The 24,501-nt window shown below is 40.0% G+C and overlaps 1 protein-coding gene across 1 annotated transcript in view; it reads right to left on the reverse strand.

Moving 5' to 3' along the window:
• BCAT1 (branched chain amino acid transaminase 1) overlaps positions 1 to 23,831 on the reverse strand; it is a 56,401-nt gene extending 32,570 nt beyond the window's left edge. Inside the window, exons 1-2 of the mRNA XM_056482635.1 lie at positions 23,433 to 23,831; positions 7,595 to 7,666 (exon numbers count right to left, since the gene is read on the reverse strand). Of these exons, the coding sequence (XP_056338610.1) occupies positions 7,595 to 7,666; positions 23,433 to 23,441 (81 nt within the window). The 5' untranslated portion in view covers positions 23,442 to 23,831. The remainder of the gene's footprint in view (positions 1 to 7,594; positions 7,667 to 23,432) is intronic.
• Between the last annotated feature and the right edge of the window lie 670 nt (positions 23,832 to 24,501).

Genomic DNA, 24,501 nt, shown 5'->3' on the forward strand with positions numbered 1-24,501 from the left:
ATGGGAACATAGATTGCAATTCTGTAATAGCAGAAAGTCCTCTCATACGTTTGTACACAAACATTTCCATAAAAACAGAACTAAGACCATTATTCACTAACGGGAGACATTAGCTAGTTACCTAATTCATATGATTCGGTATTAACACAAACTGCTTCTTCTCAAAGATCTGACAGCTTGGTTAATGCAATTCATGATGCTGTGCTGCTCCTTGCCTCTCAACCAATGTATTTCTGCATAGCAGCATAAGCACAATGTTCCATTTTTAGAAGGAGTTTGCCTGGGAGAAGTTTTGAGTCTAATACAAGCTGAGGGCTCACACTGGCCTGTGACACAAGACTGAAATAGAGAGGTCTCTGACAGTTCACCAATATCACATCTTTGCACAAAGATTCAAGAGAATACTGTCTCCTGGTTTGGAAAACATCATTTGTATTTCACATGAAGCAACTGAAACAAAAAATGAGATTTTTGCATCTAACTTCATCTAAAAGAAGTAGCCATACTGAACGAAGAAATGAACTGCAAACATAAATTTCAGACAAACAAATTGGAAGTATTTTGCCTAAATAGCCTGGCCACTCACAAATACGTTGTGTGGAATAGCCAAGAATAGAATCATAATCTCTAATGTCCAAGTCCGGAGCAGTTGCAATTAAATCTTCTTACCCTGATTTTAATAAACTTGTGGACATGCAGGGAAGTGGACTCATGGAATGCAGGCATTCAAAACTTTTGGAAATATAAAATGCTTTCATGGTAAAGTCTCTACATTACACAGAGGTTATACAGGGAATTATTTCAAACATTCAGTTAACTACACCTGGAATCTTTCTCAGATTCTATCGCCCTTTCACACTGGTAGACAGAAGGTAAATTAAATATTGCCATAAAATTCAGTGTGTGATCTGCCAATGAAACTGCTACCCTTTGCCATTTCATTCCACTCAGTACTTTCTTAGGGACTAAATACAGGATTAATATAAACCTCTTCCAACCCTTGGCTTTTAATTTATGGAAAGTCAGGATATCCTTTCAAAAGTAAGGTTCAAGGAAGGCCAAGAGAATCCTATGGAAAAAAAACAATGCAACTTAATTATCTTCCTAAATTTTAGCTTCTATCCAAGTGTGTTCAACAAAGAAAATACTATCAAAACTGGAGACATGATATCACAATGACATAAAAATTTAAGAAAACTTGGAAATAGGTATAGACACTACGGGTTTTTAAAGTTTTGGAGTCAGTTTGTAAGTTTACTTTGATCAGTGTGCTAAGCCTTGCATTTTAAAAGCTGTTCTTTACCTTGGGAAAACTGAGTCCAGAAAATGATAAAAGCTAAATGCAATCTCCAAAATTCCAGTACAATTTCTGTACTTTTACAGACACATCTTAAGTTCCTAGTGAAAAAAGTGAAAAAGCATCACTTTCTTGTGCTATAAATCAACTCAGCCAAACTGCCCTGGCTGTTTTTTTAGCAGCTTCCTTTTATCTTGGCTAAAAGCTCCTGTTACTTGTGGAAGACAATTAGCTTTATTTAGAAATCCTTCAGCTTCAGATAACAGGACAATCAGTTCCTCTATTACAACTCAAAAAATCTGTTTGCTAAAAGCCTGCAACTATTTGAAGAGCATTACCCACTTGAAGAAAACACAAAACCACTTGCCATCAAGCTGAAACTGAAAGGAGCTGCCAAAAATCCCAAATATTTTCCTAATAACTGGAATGAAAGCAGCAGATATGTGTCAGTCTGGTCCACCTATTAATAGTAATACACAAAAGAGTTTGTGCCATGCCCATGTGGGTGCAGAATATCACAGAAATCACTCAACATTTTATCCTGGAACTGGTTTCCCTCTTGGCAGTTAATGAGTGAATGGATTTGAGTGTAAATCACTTCAAATAATTCTGCAGCATATGTATACCTACTAGGAGGCATAACCAGGTGATATGAAAATACAGTGACTTAACACTATTATTACTCACTAATCTTTTTTTATTCAACACATGTGGAGAGTTAGGGAAATGCGTGCAGAAGACACCGGGATGTACAGACAGATAGAACCCCCTCCCCCCTCACAGACCCTCTGCTCCGGATCTGAGCCCACAGCTGGATGTGAGCTAGAGGAAATGACCCCTACTACCTAGGCTATAAAGACCCTAGTAACCCCTCAATAAACGCTATTTGCTGTCCACTACATTGGTGTCCTGGAGCTGATGGACCGAGTGACGCTGGGTTAGGGCCACCGTGCTGGACTTGAACCAGGCCTCCACGCAACAAACACATCACAAAAAGCAAATAGTTATGTTACCATCAGCAATAACATAAACAGATTCAGCTGAAATCAAGATAAAATCAGCATAACCTTTTCTAAAGCAGAGCCCAGCTCACACATGCCAAATATTGTTATGACAATAACACAACTGGTCTCTAGCTTGGCATTTCTCATTTAACAGTGGCTACAGCTATGTACTTCCATGGAGGTGATACAGAGATGACCTACCAAATGGTAACTGACAAGGCTTTAGCTTAAGAGGATCAGACTGGACACTAGGAAAATAAGTATTCTTTAAGAGAGCATCCCAGCCCTGCATTCAGCAGACAAAGCCACAGAGGGCCTGCTCTGGTGCTGAAGAGAGCCACAATCTGAGTGGGAGAATGGACTGGATGGCCTAAGGTTCTAAGACACAAAGTATCTGGAGATCCTTATCGTATCCCGTTACACATACACACACACATCCAATTGGTTGTTTCTCTTTTATTGCTTCAAGACAGTTTATATAAGAGCAGATTTTATATACACACGTTCTGGGGAGCTACTGCTCACCACAGCATCAAGGTATCATTAAATTTCTATAATAATTATTTACCCAAACAATTTAATATAAAGGAAATGTTCTATCTCACCAAGCAAAATTTAAAATGGAGTCTAATACAGAATTTTAAATGGCAGTGCAAGGTATTGTTCTAATATCCCCACCTAGCACCCAAAACCCATGAAGAATCAATAGCTGCAATACGACAAAAAGCCTCACTGAGTGCACATATGCTTTGGCAGGCAAATAATTTACTGATGTCAGTAAAAATGACAGATTGAGGACAAGATGGGGAGTAAATACTATGTATTTGAAAATACATAAATCATGTAAATTGCTTTATATTTATCAGCCTTGTAGGTAATGTGATAACTATAACTGTATTTCCTCACTCCAAAAATACTTCAGTGTTCCCTTGACCCAGATGCTCTGAGCACGTCAGTAACTTTACCTAAAGTTTCTACAAAATGAAAACAGAGGAAAACTGCTCAGTAATTCCTAAACTCCTCAAGAAATGGAACTTTAACCCTGTCCCACCAATGTGTTAATGTGATAGTCAATTAGTTTAGACTTTAAGCTGATGTTTCAAAAATTAGACTGTTCTGTATTTTATATACTTCGATCTTTGTAATGGATGGAAAACAATAAAGTTTGGTAAAAAATTAATTTTCTTTCTTAAAAAAAAAAACCCAGGATCAGAAAATTGTTGTTTAACCACTGTCAGCAAACTTTTCACATACAAAGTAGTTTTCTAAAATAGAGCTTAAATTTGTCCATTTCCTCAAAACAGACTGTTCTCTCTCATATATCCCACTGTATTTATGACAAATCGCAGGCCCATTTAGTATAAAAATGGTTATGGCTCACAGTAATGTAAAACTTTCACTGGTAATCTCTCAATTTGAACAACAAGTGGAAATCTGAACCTGCACTGGAAAAAGAATTCCAGTTCCTTCTAGTGCAAAATACACTACAGTGTTAGATTCAGTGGAAAAATCATCAGAGATTTTGGTTGGGGTTTTTTGGGTGGTTTCATGTATGTAGAGTGGAAATAATCCTTTTGCTCTGATTTGTACAATACTTAGCACAGTGTCCACTAATAAACAGCTTGAGCTTTAAAATGTTAGAGCAATGCAAGACATAAATAAAAAACCATACATCATTATGGAAAATTCAATATATCCAGCACCTCACCTGGCTAGAGGTGAGATAGCTCTACTGGAAGCCATACAAACATATTAGCAGAGCACTTAACTTCATCTAGCAAGCCCAAGATCCCCAGGGATCACCAGTCAGAGAACAGCACTGCACTAGCCTGCCCATGCAGTTTCCAGTCTACCATGGGTTCAATATCCCACTGGCTCAGAGCCTGGAAGGTTGGGTCTATGCAAAAGACTGTGTGGGAGCACTCAGGGATATTCAGAGTAGAACAAACAGGCTTTCAGACACAGAAGCCCCAGTTAAACATTTCTCATTCTGCCACCACAGGTCTTCAAATAAGCAACTCAATCCAGACCCCCTTATAAGCTACAGCTACTCCATTCTGCTTTAGTGTAGCAAACTAGCCAATATTCCCTAGAAATTCCCTAGAAAGTCTGCACCACTTTGGCATACTAAAAGGCTGTTAAAAAGTAAAACAAAAGAACTGAACTTTGTGCTATTACAATGCCAATTTTTCCAGAGCTTCAAATCACTGAAACTCAGAGAAACATTATAGGAGTGGGTAGTACGTTTTTAAAGTGCTCCATATATCAGTCTCAAAGGGAAAACAATATCTCATATCTCTGGATATGAGAGAAATAAAATGCATCACAGATGCCTTTATTTTCTTAATATCAAGTATTAGGAATTCTAAGTCAGAGATAATTCACACACTAAAAAAAACCAAATCAGAGTTACATATGGAAACAGACTGCTACCTGCTCCTAACAACATTCATTATGTTTTGTGACAGCACAATAAGCAGAATGCATTAAAGGAACTACCAGATTTTTAGTCACGAAAAATTAAGTGCCTTAGACATAATTGTGTATTCCTTTGTGGTATTATTGGATGCCAGTACAAGAACAAAACCAGATGCATGCATTTCTTGATTTAACTTCCCAAAAAAACATTCAGTGGTACAAAGGATGACTGTATTCTCCTTTACTGGTGCAATAACCCCCTCACAGATATCCAATGCTGGCAATAGACAAAAATGACAACTTAGGTGTGGCCACAAATCACCATCTGCTACTTAAAAAAACAAATATATTCATAAGTGCATATCCAACAGTTGAGGGAAGGAAGAAGTTTTTGCTCATGTGGAAGGAGCTTGGTAGATAAAACCTGGAGATCTGGCACTTTCTACAATACAGGAAACTAGTATAATCACTATTTCCTTCAATGTTTCTTAGCTGTTCCAAGATCACTGCTCACATGACAACTCATATGCCATACATTAAATGCCTTGTAAATCACAGACCTGCCAGGATGGGATTTTTAACTGCAGAACTGAGTCACGTTAAGGTAGTTCAGTAGCACACGGGATTAAGGAAATGACCTGTGGCTTTTAAAACAGTCCATGAGAATAGTGAAAAGCAATCAGTTAGCAGAGGGGCTCACTTCCTGCCCGAAATTTTAGTAACATTCATGCCTTCCCTCCCAGTGTACAAGGACTTTCTGACTCCACCTCTCAGAGAGGAACTGCAGTAAAATTCAAAGCAGCTCACCCCACCTAAAAAGCACAGCACTGCATTAAAAATAGAAATGTCTTCAGAGGGCTAATCTGGCATTCAAATGTTGGGCATGACCCAATGTAAAAAATAAGTTTCATGTAAACTTTAACCAAAACCATACCTTGTTTTCTACATTCTCACAATCCTGGATTGCTTAGGTTACTGGCACAAATCTGCAGCTTTCTTCAGCATAGTCAGCCCCATGGTCAACTTGACTCCTTTGAAATATTACTAGCTACAGTTTCTGAAATTGTAACTGTAACTGCCTTCCACAAAAATGTTTGCAAAGTTCCCTAGAATGAATGCAGGCTATTTTATTTTCATTTTTGTGGCCGGTTATTTCTTCATTTATGAAGCTTTTCCTTCTTAATTTTACTATGAAGTTAAAGAGGCTAAAAATAATTATTATAATGCACGATACTACAACCAGGACCTATATTCTCACCTTAAGTTTCATACACACACTTCCCACAGTACAGTACTTACTAGAAATCTCTACCCTTCTGGTGACTGTAGCTAATCTTCAGAAACAGAGCCATAAAGCAGGAATGAAGTCTTACAAATTAGACTTCAGCCTGTGCCAACTGCTTTCTTCTAGCATTATTCCCATTATAACCAACTGTCTCACCTGCTAATGTATTTTTCCCCTCACCCAGTCTCTCCACTACAATGATTTGCCATTCTGGCTAACACACAAGTATCAATGGAAAAGAATCCGGACTAAATCCAACTTTGTGCCACCCAGTATTGGAAGCCTTGGTAAGGCACCTGCTTGACTGCTGGTACAATGAAAACTGCCCTAAGTCTGCTTTAGTTTATGCCAAGTTCACCTGTGATCCAAACACTACCAAAGTTTGTTGCCTCTCGTCTTCCTTCTGGACTGCCTCAATGAGTGAAAGACATGCTTCAGCTTGGATACACAAGGGTCTCCTCTTGTAAAGCAATTCTTGTTTGCAAATACACCAACCAGCACATTCTGCTGAATCTCTCTACTGAGATCTATCTACTTACTGAAGGTGATTCCACAAAAACAACCCTTGCACTCCAGACTGATTTCTTGAGGTTTCAAAACTTGCTGCATGCCTACTTGTCAGCATTTTCCAAATTAGACCTTCTGGCTGAAAAGCCATCCTGAATTTTCCTCCTTGGGCAGAATTGCCAGAGAGACACAACCAAAGAAATAAGGAAGAGAAGAAATGGGAAGGGTTGAGAATGAGGAAACAGAAATTAAATGGCATGTTGCAACACGGTGAAATTCTGTAGTCATGGATTCTCAAGAATTCTTTGCTGTCCTCAATGAGACCAACATCAGAATAAACCTTATCGAAGAGTCCAACATATTTACTGCAGCATTAACTTTTCATATCTGCTTAAAGCCTGACAACTGAAGGGGAAATAATTACTTTAGCATAGTTCCAAAGACCGCACAGCAGTGGCACTGACCAAAAAAGTCAGGAAGAATATGACACTTACAAAGCATATTATATAATTTCATCTCATGTACTGCTGACAAGAGTCAGAAATAACAGGAATGGAACTGCTGGAAAAACAGGAGTTTTTCTTAGTATTACTTTTATATTTCTGCAAAATATAGATAAGGCTTTTTTAAAGACTGTAAATCAGGGAATAGAGGGGAAAAGAACTACAGATGTGTATCACAAAGAATGAAGGCAAAAGGCAGGAAAAAAGGAAATTAGACAGATGTAGAATTCAAAGGAGCATATGTGACAGGCTCTGCACTTTCAACAGAAAACTGGAAGCTGACATCTGTATCCACATAGTTTTTAAAATGAGCTCCTAGTTACTAGCACTGCATTCAGGATGGAGGTAGAGTAAAAGAATGGTATTTTAACCGAGCTTATTTCTAGGCATAAGATTAAAATAAAAACAGAAGGATGCAATTGCATGTCAGTTCCTCACAGCCGCTCAGCATTCCTTATCATAGCCTTGTTTGTTGTGGAGTGCTGAAAATGTTCCAGAACTGCAGCGCTTTGCAGTCCTTCTGCTATGCAACTTTGGGACTCAATGGAAAAACTTTCTTCTGAAGACCATTCACACATACCTTGAAAGATTCAGTCATTTGCTTTCCCATTTCTCCCAAACATCCTCCGCCTGTGCACTCATTCTGGCAGCCCTAGAAGAAATAAAACAAGAGCAAATCAAATCCAATGGGCATTGTAGGAAAGTTGATCACATGCAGTTAATTCACTTCAGGGACAGCTGCTATTGAATCATCAGACTTTGCCATTAGTAAATATATTAGTGAGAACTTTGTGTAAGTTCTTAGCACAACTTTCCATCTTCTGGGTTCTCAGGTTTACTTCAGTTGTTTTATTTTGTGCAACTGCATTTCAGGGCTTTACATATATAGCATATATATACACACATAACATCCTAGATTAGACTACCACTCTGTAGCGTAGAAAGTTGTGGACAGTATCACAAGTTTTTCATTCAGAGCTGAATAAATAAATTGGGTTTTTACTCAATTCCATCAGAGCCAAATTTTTCCACTAAAAAGTATCTATCTAACAGGTTTGCTTTTGCCTTTTTTAAGAGAAGACTGAGTAGGCAGAATGGAAGAAAAAAGAAAGAATTCATTTTCTTAAAACCTTAATTAAACAAATACAGTAATAAGGAATGTTCACCTATATGAATAAATAATGAGAATATTTTTCATTATCTACAATGTTGAACTTCAGGCTTCTGTAATGGAACTCGGAGGGGAAAGAAAAAAAAACAGGAGGGCTACTTCCAGGCATCCTTCTGTTCATAAACAGAGAGATAAAAGGTGTAAGCCATCTACCTAAAAACAAGATTCCCACTTCCCACAGCATCACATTAGCATCACTGTGGATGCTCCTGCACTACCTATACCTTCTCTGCCAGTAGCCACTAAATGCATGTTATATGCACCAGATGGAACAAAGGAGACAAAGACAGCCCTGACGGGGTTCCTTGTTTCCCAGCAGTTTTTAAAAAGGAGCTGAAAAGGTGAGGTGGGTGCAGAGGCTTGGGAGAGAGAGAAGGCATCAGCAGCAAGAGGTTGGGGTGATGAGCCATGAAAGATAGCTGGGGTGATGGCATAAGGGAGTACAACTGGAAAGATGGAGAGGACTTGATGGCTGTCTCTCAGCCTTGCTGCATCTCAGGTGGGAGCTCTGAGTCAGATGGAAAAGCCCCAAATCAAATATATATATTATTAAATATATATAATCCCCCTAATAAAAGATGCAGAGAAAACCTTCCATGGTCAGCCTATGAAATCTCAGCTCTTCATAGAGGAGGGCAGGTGCAGGTGGATAGCAGTGTCAGGGACACAGCAGCCACCTGTCCTACAGCAGCCACCAAACTGTGGGGCCAAGGCTGGGAAGCATGACACACACAAGGCAAATAATATGATTATTTTCCTTTTTTACAGATCTTGGAAATATGGTAAAACATTTAAAAAAAAAAAAAAAAAAAAAAACCAGAATTTTCAGTGGACCTTCCACAGATCTCAGCCTTGCTACCAACAGAAAGTAAAAGCAATCTCCCAGCCACAGCAGATCTCACTTCCTCTCCCCCCCCAGGGAGCCCCCCATATCCCTCCTGCTGCCTTTTCTCAGCTTTAGCCCTTCTGTTCCTCTTTTTTGGTAACCCTTTAGAGCAAGGCATGTAATCATGTCTACAGGACCCTCCCTATCCACTAAAAGGCAATGTGCCAAGAGAGATCATAAATCTTGTTACAGTATCACGGTATGCCTTATTCTTCATTTAAAATATTTTTTATTTGCCATAAAGCTTAGGGTTTTCTACTCCAGAAAGACAAGACTTTAGCAGAGTGTGCATGGGCATTCAGCGGCATACTCAAGCACAACTAAAGAGTTACCCAAAGCAAAGGATACTATATAACATCAGGCCCTTGCTTTATCTGTAATTTTTCAAATACTTCCAAATCTACTGGTAAAATCCTAGAAAGCCTTCATGACATAATCAGTTGACAGCAGAGAATTCCACAGATTAATTGAGCCAACTGATTTTTCTCTGCACTGCAATTAGGATGGAGAACGTGCTGGTTACCAGCTAACAGGATGGGTGGGAATTGCCAGCTGTGGAAGAAGCATATCTCAAAGAGCTCCAGCTCCATTGTTGGTTTATGTCTAATACCCAGTATGCCAACTTGAATTTGCTAACAGTAATTACTGGTGATAGCAAACACTGACAAGTACTCAACCATTATGCTTCAGTTTCTTCCTGTTGCTACTTTATGAAGTTGCCCTAAAGCAAGAGCTGGCATCAACACAGAAGACTGAAGCTGGATACAGTTTAATGTTCTCTTTCATGATCTTTTTTAAAGATATCAAGCTTGCATGTGCATGTGGGAAGTACAGCCCACTTACAGGAACAGCCCCTGGGGGCTCCATCTTGTTGCCCTTCAGTTCAAGATTACCACTGAACTCAGTGAAGTCAACACCCATTTTCTGGGCACATGCCATGGGGCCAATCCTGTTCTCCACGATGTTATTATTTTTTATAGATTTAACTCATATTTAAAGCAAGTAACTACCTCCCTTTGTTAACCACACTGAGATTAAACTCAGTTAATCCCTCGGCACTAGAAGAAATACCACAATTACTTTCCAATTAATGGAGTCGTATTTTAATGGCTTCATGGCTTACAAATCTGAAACATGTTGCTAAATGCAATAGGGAAAATTGCCCCCAGGTTTAGTGCCAACATTGCCAAGGGAGATATACCAAGCATAAATTTGCCCTTCATGTTTAATAGCATGGTAGATTTAAAACTGCCTCCATTAAAACACTGATGTTATCCTAAAGATACATTTGAGCCACTGGGTCAACAACTTCTCAGAAGTCACTCAAGACTGTCTCAAGTAGCTGCACAATTACACAGGCATGACATTATTTCCTATGTTGTGCTGTAGAGATATCACTATTTGCTCTGTGGTATATGTAATTGCTTTTCCTAAATAAGAAATAGAAGAGCAATTCCAAGCTTTCCTTCAAAAATACTGAAAAAACACATCTATTTTAACATTACTGTAATGCCAGTATGAGAATGAGATGTAAAGTCTTACAATAGATTAAATTTGGTTTAAAAATGGGGTTTATATGTAATTTTATCACTGTGAAATACTACTGAAATAAAGACCTGCTGAGCAGGAATTCTGTTACTACTTTTATGGAAGACCTCAATGCTATAATGACCATTACAAATCCTTTAGCATTGACAGAAGTAATCACAATACACCCAGCAGGGTAACAGTGCTCCCTCACACTAGCATATAGTTCTAACCTAACTCTCATACAAAGCAGAGGTAAAGCCTTAGGTGGGTATTATGTATGTATGTATGTATGTAACACTTACTGGCACTTTTGGCAAATTTTAGGCTTAATAGTTGTCACCTGCATTTCTGCTGGAGCTCCTGCACTTGGTCCTCAGGCTGCCTTAGACACACATATCTCCAACATCTTCTGCCATCACGATGCTGCAGACAATGCTTTCCCTGCTGTCTTTTTTACTTCTATGCACTCAGATCATTCAGCCTTCTGCTACAAAAATAGGCCTATCTCTTCCCTAAACTCCCCAGGCTTCCTAGACTGCATGAGTGTGCCTTAGCTTTTCCTGTGCCTTCACACTTGGGGGCTTTTAAGACTCTCAGCAGAAGCATCAGCATCTTTGTTCATCTGCAGTTCCACTAAGTGCTTTGTCAAACTACTGTGCTTTGGGTTTAGCTACTCTATCTCATTGGCTTATCTTCAGTTATGAAACAAGAACTGAAGATTACCAGAAGCTTCATCACTGTGAACCTCAGCTGCAAACTGCATTTCTTAAATATAGTGTATGAGATAATTTATTTTTTTTAAAAAAGTCACCAGTTACCTCTATATGCCATGTACTTTGTCACACTTTCTCAAAGAAAACTAATTCTTTAATCAGTTCTCTGTTCATTTCATTTTCTCTGTTGTATAAGAACTCTTCTGACCACCAGGGAACAGAAAACTTTCCCTAATAGAAGGCAAAAGTAAAGAAACAAATTGAAAATGTCTACAGAGCTCACACTTACAGCTAGGAAATCATCACGGATGCTTTTCAAAACAACTCAAATTCTGCAGCTTCACAAAATCCTTAATCATCTTCTTTGGTTTCACCAGTCATCTGTGTGAAGTCCCCCACAGACAGCTCCAATTCTCCTCTCTGAGGGAGACTTCCATCAACAGCAGCAGTGCCCTGGTAGAGGACTACCAGTGACAGGGAACATCTGGAAATCTAATTTCACGTCCATGGAAGAATTACAGACGATGCTTTTTTTGGCAAGCATTGGCTATTAATGGAGGTCAAGAAACCAAAAAGAAACCAAATAAACCATGGATAGACAGCAATGACTGCACAGAGTTCCTTCTACCAAAGCAAAACCATCTCCTGCTATAAACCCCATCCTATCTTGTGGCAGTCATCAGGCCCAGAAAAGATGGTTCAGAAATTTCCTCTCAGACAGAAGTCACATGAAAGACAATTTTCAACTAAGAAAGTACATTCTGACACATTTCTCCAAGCTAAAACAGTGTCTTACTGCTTTTTCTCCATGCCTGCTTCTGGCTACTAAGTGTCTAAGAAATACTTCATGCTCTAATTTGCACCAGAAGGATAATGAAATTAGAACACTTGCCAGATTCCACTTGCTGCAGGAATACAGCAGATCAATAAATCCAATACATGACTCACATTCTGGTACTGCCTACAGGCAAGCCAAATGAGGTGTGTGATGAAAGGTACTTTGTCATTCACAGCCATACAAACCAGAGCTGCCTTTCTGCTCCAGGTATAAAATAGAATCCAATGTGCACAAATGCCATATATTCTGTGTATTACTACAGTCAGAAAAAAACACTTTCATGACTTCAAAACAGCTTTTATCTGTTCCTAGGAAACGTGAATACAATTTGAAAGCCACATCATATAAAAGATTAATTTGCAGGAAAAAAGAAACAAAAAAAACAATAATAATGTTCACAGCTTAATAGAAAAAAAAAAAAAAAAAAAAAGAACAAAAACCAATCCAAAATAAAAAACCCCACACTGTCAGACAGAGTGAAGTTGCTGATGGGCCAAGTGTTATAATACTATTTTTAATATCAACTGATTTTTTTTTTTAATTTTACATCACTTGTGAAAGACTTCCATAGCTTAAGAAGCTCATTTATGGAAGCCAAGACCCAGGCATGTTTATCTTAGCTCTCGCGGGAGTAGGTGCATGATATAAAAGCATTTTAATCCTGTCTTTATACTGCACGTATATGAACATGAACATACACAACACGTCTGTGCCACCATAAAAGTGTCACCAGGTCTATTTGTCAGGCCAGACCATTTACACAATGCACAGTGCTAATTTCTGCACTTCCAATACACTTTTTGTCTGTTCCTTCTTACACAGATCTTCCCTGATGCCTCGGCAGCTTGGCATTATCACCTTACTGTAGCTGCTTGCTCAACCTTGGGCGGGCACTAATGTTAGTTAAACCGAAGCTGTGCAACAACAGCACACAACAAAGAAAAGCACAAGGCAACTAGCAGAAAAAGAAGGCTTCCACACTATTTGATAATAATTTTGCCTCACAGTGAAAGCACTGGGGCTTTGAAAATATACGAGGCTTTATGTCCAAGAAAGCTGCACTGCATGAAATAAGGCTGAATTGAAATAGATTGTAAATAAATTAGTCCAAAAAACTGTGCAGGTACTTATCCCTGTCTTGAGCAGTTTATTGGCTTTAATTTAAATCAGTTTGAGTGGTTTGACTAGAACTGAAATACATTCCTCTTAAAGCACGCATCACTGTTTTTATTATGCTTAAATAAAAGACAATTCAGATTATATGAGCACAACTTCCTGGTTAGAAAAACCTTAAAACAGAGACCATCAAGAAATGGAAATATTCAGCTAGTCTACCCAGGACTCATGTTTAGCAACATTTATAGTTGTACCACATCTGTAAAAGCAAGCAAATTTGGTTCCATTGGAACAAATAAATGCAAAACAATGTTTGCCAAGTAAAGCTACTGCAAGCAGCACTTTGGTGAAAAATTTCTTATAGAAGTAATGTTATTTTTTTTTACTCAGTGGTTAAATTGATTTTTGAGTAAGTCCAGTAATGCCTGAACTTGATGCTTGCAAGAAGAAAGCTTGCCTCAATTCACTTGAAAGACAGCAAGGCTAGGCAAGGTAAAGGAGATCTACTCCTGAAGTCCAAAAAGAATGCGTGTTTGACAAGCTGCATTATCAAGAACCCTAAAGAAACAAAAAGATCAGCAGAAGTAGAAAACAAATTATTTTCTGAAACTAATCCTAAGGAGGCCCTGACCAGGGATCTATTGAGCTTCAAGCTGAATTTATTCTGTCACGTATTTCAGAAAAATGTACAAAATGAGCTGTGAATTACAACCATACACTACAGAGTGTGATCCTTTGCAACTGAAAAATATTGAAAATACTGAAAGCCTCCCACCAGTCCCATCACAGGACATAAAGCAGCTGTAACCTCTGTGTGGTGCCCCTTTATTCAACTTTCCTGCACATCCATACAACTCTCCTTCCTATTTTCTTTGCAGAAATAGGCAAGTACTCTAATCTAAATCCAATCTAATCTAAATCCTTTTCACAAATGACCTCCAAGCGAAAGGTTTTTTTACCTTGATTTCTAACCACACTGCTCATGCTGCTCTTGATTGTTTTCCTTCCTATGACCATTCTGTTGCTCTGTCACTCCCCAGTGCCATTTCCTCTGTCTTCACAGTTTACTGGCTCTTCCCTTCTGATTTGGGAAAACAGCCTCGTACAATGAAGGGAAGAGGCACATGACCTAATGGAGCTCTCCCATCTCTAATTCCTATGAACAGTGCCTCTAAGTGACTCTTTTGTTGATTTGTTTGTCCCTTCTAGCATTAATTAGACTTTTAACAAGTACATTGTTTGCTAGAATGGTATAAAGCAAAACATGTTAAAGCAACTAGCTGGATCTAGTTGACCTAAAAATTCATCTGCCTGTTTTCTAACTAGATAGTGTCTCATGACCATATGATAGTGACTGCTCAAACAAAATAAATTAAATTCTGAAAGACACCACAGTTTTATTGCATCTAGGCCTGGTACTTTGATATGAGATCTTTTGCATCAAACTGGTAACAAGGAAGGGTATAAATGTTTTTACATGCTTTCCCCTAGCACTGTAGCAGGGCTTTGCTCTTTATCACAAGCTTGTGGTCATTATGCTTTCTCTAACATTTCTCTTTCCTCTTGTGTTCTATAATGCCAGATACTAAACTAGCATTTTAAGATTTTATAGTAAAATTGAGCAGGATGCATTTTTAACTTCACCGTTATACCAGATGAGCCTAAGCACAATAAAAACTAATTTGTTTATTTTCACCAAAGATTCAGTTACACTGACCATATTTTTTATTCTGAAACAGCTGTACAGATATATGACAGATCAGATTTAAAGATGCATAAAATGTAGCTTGCAATTTATTTGTGAAATTGACTAATAGTGGAACTCCACACAGATTTTGCAGCTGATGACCAAGGCAATTGGCTTTATGAAGTTACCAAATGAAAATATAAGTAACATGTAGGCACAGAGAGCAGAAACAAATCAAATGATTGCCTGAAGAGTTACTCAAGGCTTAAAACCGGAAGCAAGCAATTTAGTGTAGTAATCCAAAGATTCTGCAGTTTGCAAATAAATGACTGTAAACTCCTGGGGGGAAAAAACCCACCAAACCACAGCAGAGGCAGTAAAGGATTCCAAAATGAGAACTAGCATGCTCAAAGAAAAAAGGCAGCAGGCAAAAAACTACAGCAGCACCAGGAGAAGCACGAGGTCAAGCCTGAATCACTAGCCTGTGTAAGGAGTCAGTTGTAGCTATTTGCAGAGTGCTCAGACCATGTCCCATTTAAGTCCATTTTGCATTAGAATAAAGGTTTACATAAGACACTGAGGAAAGATTAATGAAAACAAAAGCTCTGTGGAGGAAAAGGAACAGCTTTTGGAGGAGGGAGTTATTTTTTTCACCCTAAGTCCTGTGTACAGTCCCACTAGAGATCATGAAACTGTAACTTACACAGCTGGCTCTCAAATGCAAGTGCACATGTGGTTGCTGGTGTGTAAAAGGCTAACACAGGCTGGCTTGATACCACATCTAGCTCTGGTGACTCTGAATGGCCTATTTAATCACAACCCATTATCAAACGCCACTGCTGAAAAGCACAAGAAGCACGAGTTTCTGCAGTGTGTTGGCTGCTGGGGCTGTTACTCCCTGTCCCTCTTTCCCAAGATGCTGGGAAAGTGTCTGTCCAACAGATGAAGCTGATAAGGCACAGCAGCAGCTATCTAACCTGGGGATCTGAATGGGCTCAAATCTGCAGGTACACTCTGCTCCACTAGTCAGACAGTGCTCCTTATAAACGTGTTTCTCTGGTGTGTCATTTTTCTCAAATGTCTGAGCACATCTCCTCCTCATTTCTCTGCCTGCAGGCAGAACCGTGCACACCCGGATGTGGGTTCTGCCTGGACATTCGGCCACAATCCTGCAGAAGGACCCTGACTCAAGTTTTCAGGGCTCACAGTGATCTAGAAGGTTTTGTTAAGGGGTGCCTTGAAGTTATCCTGTATCTCTTCAAAAAGATGATGCATGGCAGGGGAGGAAAAAAAACCCAAAAAACCAACAAAACCAGAAGGACAGCAAACTTTCCAGAAATATTGCAAATACTGTGGTCTCTTGGATTCTGATGGTGGGCTGGAACTGTTTATTCCAGATAAAGAACAAAAATCTTCATTATTTATAAGCTTTAAAGGACTCTTCTCAATGTAAGACTGGGAAGCCTGGCTCTACAGTCACAACACCTAGGTGAAAGAAAGCTGAAGTGTCACTTCTACATCTCTTCTGCACACAGGAAATTGAGGCATGGATTGCGGCACTGGCAGATTCACCCTGCTTGGCAGCTGCTTCAGGGAATTCACTGAGGTGCCAGAATAGGGTCTGCACAGTTCCCCAGGAACTAAACCATACCCATCAAATCCATTACAATTCTTCTCAAGGAAGAACAGGTGTAAGTAACTGATGTACAATGGGTTTAGCTGCTCGTTACTCACAACTATAACCTTTTCAAGTTTCTTGCCTAACAGCACACAGGTACTAGCTGCAGAACACCTGCCAGTATCAGCTCCAGTGGGTTTTAAGCCTGCCATAACTGGTTTGAAGCAATGGGAGACCTCTCCGAAGTCTGCGTTATATCCCTGTGACATTTGTTTTGTTGTGTGTTCAAACACTGCCCTGATTTGTTTCAAGTAGACACAGTTCAACAAAGTAGAAACAAAATTGAAGCTTTCCACTTGATGTAAAGGCCACTAGGAACAGAACTAAGTCAAAGGGAAAATCCTTGGGACCTGTTGAGGACAGCGTCTACAATAATATTCTTGTTCCAGTAACAACAGAGAGGGAGCATATTCACATGATTGATGTTCAGCTCAGAATACTCTAAAAACTTAACTGCTTTACATTCTTTATGAGTTGCAGAGGCTGTAACATAAGGTAATAAGCACTATTCACAACACCAAGCAAATGTAAATAATCCCATGGAAGCTTACTAACAAGCCAGGAAAAGCTGGGCACAACTACAGCATCACTGCAGTGTCACATTACTCCCTTGAATGTGGTACAATAACAAGATAACAACAACAAGACAACTACCACAAGAAGCTGCTTTTTTTTCAAATCATCTGCTCAGAAGAGGTAAAATATTTCAAAGTAGTGACAGAACCAGATATCCACCTAGTTAATATATATTCAACTGTGTAACAACTCTATGACAGGGAAAAATCATGGATTATAACACTCCAAAATTCTGGAGCTGTGTTAACCTTATCCTATGTGTCCTTTCTAAACAACATGAGCAAGTCCTTCATCTGAAATCCGCAATCATTTGTTGACATTGCCCAGAGCAAAATAGATGTTGCCCAGGGAATTTGAGAGCAAAATATTACTCAGCACATTAAAAGTGGCCTTGGGAAAGTGTGGCCACAGATGAGGTATTTGTAGAAGTGTCACCATTAAGCACACACAAAGCACACAAACTGAAGAGAGGACCTTTGCCCAAATCATAGCATGGTTAAAGCTATAAAAAACATACATCAGGAGTGATGCAGGCTCTATTAGAAAAAAGACAGCTTTGAAATGGTAAGGAATGTCACCAGAAAGAAAGATAATAAACTGGCCTACGACAAGAAATGTAGGCTTGTCTTCCTTCAATTAAACATTTGTATCAACGACCCAACAGCCCTGCTCAGCTCCACAAATCTCAATTGACAAATGACTTATTTATAACATGAACTAAGAGGTCTGTGAGGCTTCAATGCATGTGAACATCACTGTTTTTCACATTTCAGAATGTATGAAGCTAATCTTGAGCCCCTTAAATTTTAGAATTGCATCTGATTTGTCCACTGCTGAAATCCAGTTCACCTGGAAATGGGAGGACAGAACATTTATTTTATATGTGTGCTCTAATAAATATTTTACCCAATTAACATGATGAAAACATTGTTGGCTACAGCACACCACCTTAGTAAAAAATCCAAAAGAAAACAATTGTAAATGCTGATTTTCAGCTTAGCGAACAACCTGAAAGGAATTCTGTTACTGAACATCCATCTTCAGGTAACAAGAAGAGAATCAAACTGTACATGCCAAAAATGGTCTCTGAAAAACTGTTAAAAGATAAAGAATAATATTAAAAATACAGATGACATACTCACGATAGATAAATGCCGCAAATACATAAGCGTATGAATACAATTATGGCTTTTTTCTGCATGTATGTACACATGCAGCTGTACAGCTGTGGCAAAACTGTACCTGTGTAGCCAGTACATGCAGTATCACTCTGTGCTATTACTTCATGCTTATTCATTTTTTTCTACCTTTTACCCTCTATATTTCAGGCAACACTTTCTAGCAATTAGAAAAGGGTTTGTCAAATTTTAAGCAGGCATTGCCATAGGGCAGAATTTAGAAAGACTGTGATGTTTAAAATCTGACATTAAACCTTGATGCTCTGTTCTCAAAAAATAATTACGGTACTCTGAAAACTATACATTTATGAAGACAGTTGATAACAAATAAACTATAGAGCTTATTAAAAAAATACTTACACTCTTCTTTATCCAGAATCAAAAACTTAAGCCTCTCCACCAGTTTCTTCAAACTTTAAAATCAGGGAAGTAAAGCCTGCATCATGCATCTGGTAAGAAATTTACTTAGCAACTGTCCTGCCAACTATGTTGATGACAACTTTATAGTAAATGTTAACACTTGAAGTTTTTTTTCCATACTCGTTTAATTGAGAATTCCTTTTATTTTAATGGACGCTGAGAAACTCTACATCAAAAAAAATTGTATTGCTATGGCTGATTTTATGTGGACTACCTATAATTTTTAATAATTGTATGATGATAAGCAATTGTATCATTTTGTAAGAGTAGAATACATGTGGTAATCTTATAGTTTGTATTTCAGAAGAATTTCAAGCTCACATTCCTGAAAATCAAAAATATCTCCTTTTATTCAGTGCTTTATAGTTTTCCAGCTTAACCTCTTCTGTTAAGCACATGGACTTCTTCAAGGTAATAAAAAAAAAATACAACTACTATACTGACATGTAAAAGAATATACCTTCTGCAAAGAAATCTGCCTACAGCGGTGACTTTAAACATCATCTTTACACAGACTGTGCTGTTAAAACCAAGCATTCAGGGCTCTGGACAAAGCTCAAAGCACAATAGGCTCTGAGCTCAGACCAGGTTTCTAAGGCTAGATCCAGATCGGTCTTGACAGCTCCCAAGGATGAAAACTGCAGAGTCTCTCTTAGTAACCCACTTCCCACCTGTGCTTGTAGAAAGAATTTTTTCCTTATATACTATCTAAACCTTTTTTGTTTCAGTTAATGCTTTCATCTCTTGTCCTCCTGACATACAGCACTGATGAGCCTGGCCCCATCATCTTCCTCTAGATTGTGGAAGGCTGCTATTACACCATTCCAGAGCCTTCTCCAGACTGAACACACTCTGTTCTTTCAAACTCTCAGTGTCAAGGGTTTAAAAAACTTCATTCTCTGTAAGCGTAATGCAAATTCAAACATTTATTACAGAAGCAATGAGTCTGTTTGCCTGGCATCATAAGAGGAAGAAGATAAAAACTAACAAATCTGGACTGGACCAAACTGACACCAGCAGCAGAAGAGAGTTCCAGAACAAAGGAATGAGAAAGATGATGAATTACCTGAATTCATTTAAGTTTTGGCTCCATAGGGCTGAAGAAAATCTCCCTCTGCCTTCTGAACTAGGGGAGAGCAGTAGAGTTGTGCATTGCGTCAACCAGGCCTGGAGGACACTAGAGATCAGAGGAGTACACAAGTGGATGTGCCACAATCAGCCCCTTCCCTCTAACTTCTTTAGGCAGAGCCACTCAGTCTAAATTAAATTAAACATGATGGACATGATTTGTGTGGCAGTGTTGTCTCTGAATCCTAGTGAAAATTATTCCAATCAGAATCCTGTGGACTTAGGCCCTATTTGTATACCAGAAAAAACAATTTTCTGCGCTTACTAGGCATTTTTTTTAATCAATATGGTGTGTGACTTGCTCTAACAGGCAAACTGAATTAGCAGCAGCTGTGTACCTGCTAAGAAGTTATATGCTGCCCTTCATTAATGCTTCAGGTACACTCTAAAATAAAGCTCAGAACACACTGCAGACCTTGAGGAAACAAGTAAATTAGTAACTCTGTTGGAATGGTATTATGACATTAGTTTGTAAAACTAGTAATAAAGTATGGGCCAAAATGCAAAAAAAAAAAAAAAAAACCAAAACAAAAAAAAAAAAAGATGGGTAAAATTTATTGATCATTTTTAAAGATAGTTTCAGCTGTTCTCACATTAAGTTTTGGATCCTCTGATGTACACACCAAAGAGTGCTTTCCCCTAAGTGCAACACTGGATTTTCCTCTGCAACAGCATATGGTAACTTTCTAAATTGCCCTTTTGCAACTGGTGCTCTATCTTACGATGCAATTCCACCTGGACCTTTAATGTATAAAGCCATAAAATAATGAGGTTGCTTCCAAGGTAAATAGGGCCACCCATTCACTTCATGCTGTATTAGAATGGGAGGCATCAAGGTGCAAACATGGCAGTGACTATGAACATAACATATTAGGGTCACATACTACTTTGATTTCTGCTCAACTACCACCTAAAGTCAGACTTTCAAGATGAAGTTTGGGCATTTAATCTCTCAACTACAGCTATTGTTGCATGTGGGTTGCCACAATTCATTAGCAAAAGCCACAATCAGCACTGAGTGCCTTGAACTCATAGAACTGCCTGATGAGCTTATCCAGCAGCACGAAGAACATGTGTCACTGTGGCGACATGAACGTGCCAGTCCTCACATCTGTGGCCTAAGAAGGCTGATTATGCAAATTTTACAGAGAATATTTACCACTTGGCTCCTTTATTCTGATACTGAAGGTCCTGCCCTCAAACCTACTGGTAATTTCCAGCATTAGACATTCAGCTATGATTATTCATTTAAGAAAATGGCATGACACAGAGAAGCAATTAAAATTTCTGTTCCGATTCTTTACCATTCCCACGTCTCCTAATTTGTTTCAAAATGCCTGAATAAATGCAGAGCACCTGAGTGTTTAAAGCAAACAGTGTGTTTACAGTTTAATTAAATGATTTACCTCCTCTCCTAACATTATCCTCCCAGGGATAGATTAATGGATAATGAAATCCATCTGAATTATCTTAATCTATCTAATTAAACAAAGGATACGGCCTATATATCAGAATATCAGTTGCGTTAAAGCTACCTCATGACTTTGCAATCTTCTTTTTTACCTATGGCTTTGCATCATATTTCAGTGCTCTATTTGCATGGGAAAAAGTCAGCATATCCACTGGATCACACACAAGTGCTAGGCCTGTCAGTAACAATCAGTGCATTAGGTGGACAAGGAAGAGACTGCAGAAACTGGAGGCGTAATTCATTTCTTATACAGTATTTTAAACAGGAAAGGAAGGGTTGTGGTTGAGCTGGAAATAATTCAAGGAAAAATTGAGGGCAATAACTAAACACAGGAAATCTTGGAGAGATAAAGGGACAAGGAGGTACAACAACGTTGTTGATTAGGTTATTTATAAATGTATGAGGTTTTACATAAGTATGGTGATAATCAAATCGCAATCTTCTGTACCTTTCATAAATGCTCTACAAACACACAGTGACAGCCAAAACCCTGGAGTCTGAACAGATGAAACAAATAAATGGTAAAGAGCTCAGACAGTGCTGACTTGCCCAAGGCCACATTACTCCCAAGTGGCAATAGCACCATTTTACTGCTGTAGCTATTGCTTCCTTCCAAGTTTGTGAAGGTGAGAAGAACTCAATGAGATATAAGTGCTGCTTTAAGCAGACAGGTTGGTAGGTCTATGGTTTCCTTGTTACTCGTTCTTTTTGTAAGGCCATGCCAGAGGATTCCTTACAGGTGCTGGAGGACACCCTGGAAACAAGAGCGCTGCCCTCTTTCCTTGAAACACAACAAGCATATCAAAAGTGATATAAAACATGACAATCTGCCCTTCCTTGAGATGCTCTATTCTGTCTTTGCACATTGTGGTTGCAGGAAGTCTTGCGTATTTTCCCTAAGTAGTTTCAGACCAGTTTTCTGCCACGGCTGGTCTGCCACTCTCCAGCTGCAGGGAGGGCAAATGGGGCTATGACAGCATCCCAAGGTTCCTCCATCCTAGTCCTGCCACCACGAGTAGCAAGTGCACCACTGCCAGAGACACCCAGGGGACAGAACTGCTGGCTCTGAGGAACACTTGTCATCAGCAGCAGAGAGAAGCTGGGGAGACACCTGCCAGTGACATACCTGTCGTGTCTGCATTCCATCTGCTAAAGTGACCCAAGGAAAGCAAATAAGTCAGCCGTGGTTTTCCTCAGCTGTTAACTTTGGCATCAGACTGCAGCTGTGCCAGCCCAGTACAAACCCTCCTCAAAACCCAAGCATTACTGAAGGTGTTCCACAGGGTGGATCACGACTGTGATGTTCCCTTGGTCTAACTGAAAAGCACCCGTGCTAACTCCATGCCCTTTGCCTTGACCAGGAAGACAACTTCTTAATCCCCAGATCAGGTCACTAAGCTGAAGAACATAAACATGACATTTATAAAAGGATAGTGCCTACAGATGCTCATCTACCACCTTAGTGCTTGCTACCAACAACTCCTCCTCCATGATTTAAAGTTATTTCTGGAATTACTCAAGACCTCTAAACACATGTTACTGAATTTGAACCATAGTTTATTTTAGTACAAGGGCAGACAAAAGAGCCTTAACAAACTCTCAGGCAAAAAAAGGCTTGATGTCTGCCAGGAGACCGTAACCTTTGCAGGTTTTTGGTTTGTTGGGTTTTTTTAATCATTGGTAATCACATAAACAAGAAATTCACCCTAAAGGAAATCATACACCTTCCTTTCCCCTTCTCCATCCCCTCTCACTATTTCTTCTCCACAGAATTACTTCTTTTCCATACACGTTGTCTGCAATGAAAGAGCAAGAGGTAAAATCACACACAATCTGCCCCTGAATCTCAAACAACAAATCCATCGGGGACAGAAATCCCCTTCGCAAAGCACAAATAAATTGGGGCACTAAAATCTGTGAACACAAACCAGCGAGCCACCGATTTGCCAAGAAGAAGCCTCTCTGCTGCTCCGCATCGCCGGAAGGATGGACCAGCGGATTTGAGCAGGAAACCCACTCTGCTTACCTTGATCATCCTGGCAGGCGGGGGAGATGTTCTTGCCGGGCTCTCGTCTGGATGGAGCCGGCGGATCGCCGAGCCCCGGCGGAGGATACAGCGGCGGTGGCGGAGCTGCGCGGGGTCGGGGCGGGCCGGAGCGCCCACTGCTGCCGCCCGGGCTGGGGCTGCTGCTCCCGCCGCGGCCGGGCTCGAATTGCATCAGCGGGCTAGGGCGGCGCGCGCGGAGGGCGCTCAGGGAGCTCGGCGAGGAGCTGGGGGCCGCCCCGCCCCGCTGCTCCCGGCGGCAACCACACCTCCCCCCGCCCGCCGAAGCCTCGAGAAGCACCGGCGCGGCTGAGCCTCCGCCTGCCCCTCTGCTACAGCAGGGTCACCCCGGCCCTAAAATGGCCCCGCATGGTGCGTAGCGCCGGCCGAGCGGAGACGACTCAGTGCTTGTGCTGTAATTCAAACTGAGGGCGACACGTTCTCCTCAGCAAGCGTTAACCAACTCATCATTTTCTGAGTCATTTCCTCTGTCTCGCGTTCGATTCGGCTGCCACACCAACACCTCACAGTTATCCCTCCCATCACTAGCTTTTTCCCTGCTTCCCCTCGCACGGCTCCAGGCACGGCTGGTGCTTAGTGCCCCAGCACTGCCCCCTAACACGTGGCGGGCGGGGGGGACCCGAACCGCTTTATCTGGAATTAGTGGGGCGGCCAGATGTTTCCCTGCTCACCCGTGTCCCCAGTCCATGCTGAAGGTCTGGTATGTATGTACCTGTGCAGCTCTGCACACCACTGTGAGCTACCACTCCTGCCTCACCTCCGAGTTCTGGTACCTGGCAAGCAACTGACCGGCACCCGAAGCCAAAAAAATTAAATACAGCAGCCTGTCTGCTGTTTTGCTTCTACCCTTGTCTGTGAAACTAATACTCCACGAATTTTTCAGAGAAAATGCTACTGTAATGTTCATAAAAGTACTTACTTTCATCAAAACTGATTTTACGTTTAAGTCTCTTCTTCCATTACTAATATTTTCATAAAGGTTTTCCCCTTCTCCTTTAGAGTTGTAGGTAGCCGTTTCACCTCAGTACAA

Source organism: Oenanthe melanoleuca, chromosome 1A (genome assembly GCF_029582105.1).
Source record: "Oenanthe melanoleuca isolate GR-GAL-2019-014 chromosome 1A, OMel1.0, whole genome shotgun sequence".
In the NCBI taxonomy this organism is placed as follows: domain Eukaryota; kingdom Metazoa; phylum Chordata; class Aves; order Passeriformes; family Muscicapidae; genus Oenanthe; species Oenanthe melanoleuca.